We start from the raw sequence: 8,254 nt of genomic DNA on the forward strand, positions 1-8,254 counted from the left end.
AGACATGAAACTTGTCACTGGAAATTAGTGTATGCAAACAAACACAAGCTTGGCATACTTTATACCTATACATGTGTATGCAAATATATATATATATATATATATATATATATATATATATACATACATACATACATACATACATATGTACATACATATATATACATACATATACATACATACATATACATACATTTATGTATATGTATGTGTGTATATATATATGCATATATATGTACATATGTGTGTACACATATGTATATGTATACATACATGCATACATATATATATATATATATATATATATATATATATATATACACATACACTCACACACTATATATATGTATGCAAGTATGTATATATTATATATATACAATTACAGGAGATATGTATGTTAAATACAGAAAATACACTAGGGTTTATTCATGTGCACATGAGTACATAAATACATGTAGTTATACCTGTGCACACATCTCTGGATGCTCATGCAGTTTTTCACCTCATTGAACAACATTGCTTTCCACCTAAAAAGTTTCCTTTTTATAACCTTCTGTTGCTTTAGAAAAAGAAATTCTAAAAATAAAAATTTCATGTTGAGAAAATTCACACTTTAAAAAAAACAAAAAAAACAAAGGTTAACAAATGTTGAAAAGATCAATGTACTGACTTGCTCTTAAAAAATATTTATAAGAAAGCTCAAAATAAACACGTTAATGATATAACTTTTAAACATTTATAAATTGAGATCAAAGTTAGTAAATAATTTAAGTATTTTAAATGATATTTTTGGGTCTATGAATGGATCAAGATATGATTTTATAGTGGACTGTCATGCCAAGTGTTGAGGATTCAGAAATTTGATGAAGAATCCCATTTTTTTTTTTTAATGTTTGGGACTAAGTTGCCAATGTATGATTTCACATGATGAAAAACAGTTTTTTTCTAGTGGAGGTAGGAGGGACTTGTTAGATAAATACCTTGATCTTTAACACTTGTTACCTTAAAATTATTTTAGAAATTTATCTTCTTCTACATGTAGGTGAACATAAAGCTCAAGCAGAATTGATTAGGTGAACAGTTGAAACTGTTAGGTGAACAATGAAAGCATGCTAGCGCCATTTTTGTATATGATAAATCAAGTTTTGAAGGTTTCTTAAACAAAAATGAAATCAAATATAATTTGTAATTTAAACAACAACAAATACAAGAAAAAATATAATAGCTACCATTATAATCATCAACATAACATGGAATTGGTAATACATAGTGTTAATCACCAAATGTTATTTAGTTTGTTTAACACAGTAGCAATATTGACGAAGATTTGGATAACGGCTGGCGATACAGTTGGGTGCAGAGCCGTATTTATTTATTCGACTTATTTCACCCGTCTTCACTATATATGTATCCAAGGCTACATTATGTTTTAAGGTGACTTCAAACAAGCCATTACCAGGTGTTACATGAAATGTTACTTGTATAAGGTATTCCTTTTCAATCATTTTGTCAGAAAGGTCAGCAAATCGTCCATCATGATCACTACTTCCTTTGAATTTGAGCAATTGTTCAGTGGCATGAAATCTGAAAGCCTGCTTAATGTCAAAAAGTTTTAATTCTCTGCATTCTGAGCGAAAATTACTTGTTAATGAATTTATAAACCGTACAGCTTCCATTGCAGATTTTTTAATTCTCTCATCATCAAAGGAAACAGGTTTCCAGTGAAGACAGGCACACCAATGTGGTTCAATGTCAGCATCCAGACAAGAGCGTTTCTTTGGAACTTCTTTAAAAAGACTTATTCCTCGAGATGCTGTAGAACCAATTTTAAAATCAGTGAAGTCAAAGAGATGCATCAATGTTTCATGAATATCAAATGGTGTAGTAAGTCGATGTGTGTTTGTTTTAAAATTTTTGTAGGCCTCAGGATATTTGGTTGGAAACCATTGTGGAAAAAGAAAACTAAAATAGGGCATGCGTTCTTCAAGTTTTCCCTGAACTGTTTCCCTAACATTCTGAAATCTAGCTCCATGATCAGCCATCAGGATTAAAATAGTATTATCTAGATGACCTGATGTTTTCATGAAAGTCAAGAAAGAAAATAAATCATTGTCAATGTGTTGAATCAGATTGTTATCTCCATGGCTACACTCTGAGTAAAACAAAAAGGAAAATATTGGTTTGGTGTTATACATCTCAACTAAATGTTTGATCCAGTTAAAAAAAATACTAAAACGCCTTTCAGAACCTAAACAGTAAGCTTTGTGTTTGGAATAGTGTCTTTCAGCCTCCATTTGAAATGTTCGCATATAATGATCAACAGGCTGATTTTTAAATCCCAACATACGGTATGTAAAAGTTCCTATGCTGGGGCTGTCTTCTCCATACTGTGTGACATAACCAGCATCTCTGAAATTTTTCCAAATCCATGGGTGGCCATCAACAACACTAGCATTTTTATGATTCCTACGAGCTTCAGGTAACTCCCATTCAGTTTTCCCCGTCAAAATAGGAAGAAGTGCTTGAGGGGTGCCATCACCAACAATGTTATATCCATTCAGAACCAGTCCACCAAGTTCAGTAAAATACTTATGTGACTTTGGTAACATGCGTAACCAGGTCATGTGAGAGACAGAATCAATTCCAAACATTATAACGTTTAATTTAAGCATATTTCTGGGAGCTTGAGTTTTTTCTGATCTCTTCAAGTTCTGTTCATGTTTAGCTATTGCGCAGTGAACATTGTCATAATAATGACCATTTTGACTTTTACATGATATGCGAAAGAAATCTGAAGATATTAAAGTGCCATTCTGTATATTTTTAATTACAGGTCCATCACTAATTGCAAAATCATCAGCACCACGTATTATTGGAATATAATCACACACAAAGTTACCATATTTCAAATTCATTTTTGGTGACTTTAGTAAGACACCTTTTTTAACAAATATCCAGTTTTCATCTTCATTGCATTTTATTTCAGGAAGTTTCTTAAAAAACTTTGTAATTTGAGGATTATTTGGATCAAGCTGGGGATGAATACAGCTCTGATTCTCAGTTGAAATCTGTCTTTTGTTGGTGCTAAAGATTTCCTGGGTGATTAGTTTTGAAACCAATAGGATAATGGTGATAAAAAGGCACACAAATAAGATCTTGTCATGTTTTCGCCTTTGGCGAAAAATAAAACAAAAATATTTGCCAGAAAACATGATGATTTCAATACATGGCAAAATTCTCTTTTATCCCAGCAAACATCAGAAGGGTGAAATATTGGTAACTGGTCCACCTATCCAATTCTTGACTTCATTTAGATAACTTGATTTGATCATATGTTGGATACTGAAAATATACACAAAAAAAAGGGGCAAAAAAAAGCCAAAATATTAAAAACAGAATTGAACAGACATGAAATAATTATCTATTTAAAATGCTAAATTTAAAAGAAATACTGGTCAACATGAGAGCCATCAATTTCTAACAATTGTTGCCTATTAAATATGTAGATACACATCTAAGCAGAGTAAATAGAGAGTGACCTACTCACCAAGGCGTTGTATATTTGTGTCTGCATCCTGTCTGATCCCACACTAATATAATTAATCCATATTATGTAACACACACACACACCCCTATGCGTACACACAGATTTCAACCTAGAATAACCATACAAACCAACCAATCTGCAGTAAACTACTTTTATGTAACATTCAATTTGAACACAGGGGAAATAATACCTTTACAGATAGCCAAACCAGGCGCTTTTAAATATAAAAATAAACTCAAACTCCCATTGATAATCAGAAATCTAGTCAGCAACATAAGCTGGAGAATATCAACAACTTTGAAAAAAAAAATCACTATGCTGTGCCATTCCATAATGTGTCCTACTTGTTAAAATTCCATTTAGTTATTTATTTGTGCAGCTGAAGATGGCACTGCATTTAAATTGATGTAATGATTGCATTGTTCAATTGAATGGAGCCACTTGAAACAGTCGTATTGCATCACTTCTTGATATCCTGTTGCTTATTTTGATTTTATTCACCTTACTTCAAGCTGTGCGGATAATACTGGACTGACTTGGTGCTTCAGTTTAAGTACCTAATTCAACTGAATTTATATATCTATATATTTATGTGTGTGTGTGTCTTTGTGCCTATGTTTGTCCCCACCACCATCGCTTGACAACTAATGTTGGTGTGTTTATGTCCCTGTAACTTAGAATTTCAGCAAAAGAGATTGATAAAATAAGGACTATGCTTACAAAGAATAAGTCCTGTGGTCGATTTCTTTGACTAAAAAACCCTTTCAGGCAGTGCTCCAGCATGGACGCAGTCAAATGACTGAAACAAGTGAAAGAATAAAAGAATGCCAAACTCCATTATTCTATAAAGAACTCTTCAAAAAGACTAAAATAAAATTACAAATACATTAGCCCAAACCATTCAACCACATACACATGCATAAACAAGCATAGGAAACCAAATTTTCAATACATAAAGTTAAAAAAAAAAAATCCCTAACCTCAACAGACACATTCAGATATACAAGCTCACTCAAAGACTTATAATTAAAAAAAAAAACATATACATCAATAAAAGAAACAAAAACCTTTAATTTGTTTAACACCTCTCAACTGGCACGAAGCTGCCTTGGGAGAGACATGTTGTAAGCAAGTGCATAGATAGGATCCCAATTGACTCTTGTACGGCTGGCTTGATGAGGATAAAAGAAATGTTGGAAGGCCCTGGCTCCACTTTAAAGACAAACTAAAGGAAAACCTCAAATTTGCAGATGTTTCTTTTGCTTCCTTTGAAGAGCTTGGCTAAGAGCTATGCAAATGGGATCAACCCCTTTTGAAGCAATTGAAAACTTCGAAAGTCAACAATTGATTAATCTTGAAGAAAAGAGAAGTAAGGTAAAAGTAAAAGAAATGCAATTCCGGCAGATCATTGTAATGGTTCTGTGTCCTGTCCTCAATGTGGACAATCTTGCAAATCTTTAGCTGGATTAAAGTTACCTCAGAGACACAAACACAAGTAATAACAATTATACTAAGCTCCCCGGCCCTGGTACATCAAAATCAACAAGAGAGATAGCCAAACCAGTCTATGTAGCCTAAGAATGGCTATCAGGAACTCTTTGCATTCATGTAACACTAAACTCATCAGATTTAAATCTCATGGACTGCTAAGTCTGGAGCATTGTTGAAAGGGCGACTAATTAAAACTCTCATAATACTATACCTTCACTGAAGGCTGCCATTGTTCATGTCATGTTCAAAATTAATAAGAGCCATTTAGTGCAGACATGTCAATAAATCTGGTCTTCCGTTGAAGCAGTCTTCAAAGCTGGAGGTAATTTCAGACAATAATCTTAGAAAGCTTACTGAGAACATATTACACTTTTACTCTTTTACTTGTTTCAGTCATTTGACTGCGGCCATGCTAGAGCACCGCCTTTAGGATATGCATAAATTTTTTATTAAAATACATTTGGTTCTTGTTAAATTAGAGTTTGTTTATTAGATTACCACATATAACCTCAAATCTTCAAATACCTCTTTCACCCTGTTATATATATATATATATATATATATATATATATGTAAACAACATATATGTAAACAAACGAGGGCAAAATGAGTGAAATACGTAAACAACATGAAAAAATGGAAAACAGGACAAGTTAACACAAAAACTTGTACTGTTTTCCATTTTTTTCTCGTTGTTTACATATTTCACTCATTTTTCTTTGTTTGTCTAAGTATTTCACTCGTTTTTGTCCTGTTACTTTCCACCTACCCTGTTACTGTCTTCTATCTATAGTCCACATCTTCTATCTATCTCCCATGCATATGTTATTTGCACTGTTGGTGACGTCCTGTACCCATTTATGCATGTATATATGTATATATATATAATTATTATTTATTTATTTAATTGAACATGACGCAGCTATTCCCAAGTAAGTTTATCTTCACGCATTTTTTGTGCGACTCTCTACCATGTACTGCTTTCTTCCTCTCGTCTTTGCTTCCTTCTTCCTCTCTGCTTCTCTAATTTCTTTTCTCCCCCTCCTTCACTATTTTCTATCTGTCTGTCTCTCTCTCTCTCTCCTCTTTCCCTTTCTCTCTCTCTCGTTGCTCACATGTGACCATCGTCCATCCTTCTTTTTCTCACGTGATCATCTTTCTTTTCCTGGTTGGACGTCTAAATGACTGGACGTTTTTTTTCTCTCTCTCTTCTATCTTTTCTCTATTCAAAAAAAAATCTCTCTCAGCATTTACTATTCTTCTTTCATTCCGGTCTAATGACCCTCCATGTCTGTTTTCATTCGGTTTCCTTGTATTATGTCTCCTCTGTTATTTTTTTGTTCCCAACTTTGACCCTCTATAAACCCAAAATTTTATTTTAGAATTTATGGGAGCTACTGTCTTTGAAGACTCATATTGTCACTTGAATGCTTGAAATGAGGAGTAGATAGACAGCTGACAACTGATGAAGGATCCTTTTTCTGTGTTAATTTGTCCTGTTTTCCATTGTTTTCTTGTTATTTAAGTATTACACTCATTTTTCCCTTGTTTGGTTATGTATTTACTTATTTTTATCCTGTAATTACTGTCCTCATCTTGTATCTATCTCTCATGTGTATGTTATTTGCACCGTTGGTGATGTCTTGTACCCATATATGCTTGTATATGTGTATATATATATATACATACACACATGCATACATACATACATACATATATATATACATACACACACACACACATATATATATATATATATATATATATATATATATATATATATATATATATATATATATATATGTATGTATGTATGCATGTGTGTATGTATATATATGTATATATCTGTATCATCATCATCATCATCATCATCATCATCATCAGCTTTCAGTTCATCCTAAATACATAATCCTCTCTCTCTCCCTCTCTTTCTGTCTCTCTCTCCCTCTCTTTCTGTCTCTCTCTCCCTCTCTTTCTGTCTCTCTCTCCCCCTTCTCCTGTTCTTTCTTTCTCTCTCTCTCTCTCTCTCCATGTTTTGCTCTTATCTGCTTTCCCTATGTATGTATGTAAGTACAATGCAGGAGTGGCTGTGTGGTAAGTAGTTTGCTTACCAACCACATGGTTCCAGGTTCATTCCCATACACACACATACATACATACATGCATACACACACACATACATACATGCATACACACACATATACACACATGCATACATACACACACATACATACATACATCCATACATACATCATTATCATCATCATCACTGTTCAACGTCTGTTTTCCATGCTGGCATGGGTTGGACGGTTTACAAGTTAAACACTACCCTTCAACCTATTCAGTATGTCCATAACACATTGCTCTACATCCTTAATCCACCCTTTTGGCCAAATTTATTAACCATTTAGACCTACAAGCCTGCCCCTACTATTCATATTATTCAGTATGTCCATAACATATTCCTCTATGCTCTTATTATTGATAAAATAAATCTAGGTATGTACCCAATTGTTACTTTATTTTATTTATTTTACATCAACACTATTATTTACTTACTTTTTGTGTGTATATATCTTAGGTTGGTGCATAAGGAACAAAAATAGATAAAGTTATTTCAGTGAGGCAGAAACTATGACTACTTCATTGTCTTACACCTGACACACACACACACACGCACACAGAAGTATGCCCCCCCACACACACACACAGAAGTATGCCCACACACACAGAAGTATGCCCACACACACACACACAGAAGTATGCCCACACACACACACACAGAAGTATGCACACACACACACACACAGAGAAATGTGCACACGGACATATACATGCATGTACATGCATGCAAATATACGTATGCAAAAACACCATATGTCCATACATGCTTAAACACTGACATATGTATGTATATGGATGTGTATATATATATGTGTGTGTGTGTGCATTATATATACATACACAAATATATGTATGCATGCATTCATACACGTGAATATCTATTATATAATGCACAACTGCACACGCACACACACATATACATATACACGTATATACATACATATGCACATACACACACACACATACAGATATACATACATAAACACATCCACATAAACACAGACACAGGCACACACACATGTACACATCACATCAAAGACACAGATCTATATACATACACATACTCACACATGTATGTATATATATATATAT

At 33.3% G+C, this 8,254-nt stretch overlaps 1 protein-coding gene across 4 annotated transcripts in view; it reads right to left on the minus strand.

Moving 5' to 3' along the window:
• The window catches only part of LOC106871747 (uncharacterized), a 76,579-nt gene that overhangs the window by 12,627 nt on the left and 55,698 nt on the right, over positions 1-8,254 (minus strand). For 2 of the 4 annotated variants that reach the window (XR_008264911.1, XR_008264909.1), the window contains exon 3: positions 1,230-3,342. Coding sequence is in view for 1 of the 4 variants with exons in the window: in XM_052970730.1 (XP_052826690.1) it covers positions 1,287-3,212 (1,926 nt within the window). In the remaining 3 variants the exon portion in view is untranslated. Of the gene's footprint in view, positions 1-1,217; positions 3,343-4,267; positions 4,347-8,254 lie in introns of those variants that run through there. The other 2 variants (XR_008264910.1, XM_052970730.1) reach the window with 2 other exon arrangements.

The sequence above is a fragment of the Octopus bimaculoides genome, chromosome 9 (genome assembly GCF_001194135.2).
Source record: "Octopus bimaculoides isolate UCB-OBI-ISO-001 chromosome 9, ASM119413v2, whole genome shotgun sequence".
Lineage (NCBI taxonomy): Eukaryota > Metazoa > Mollusca > Cephalopoda > Octopoda > Octopodidae > Octopus > Octopus bimaculoides.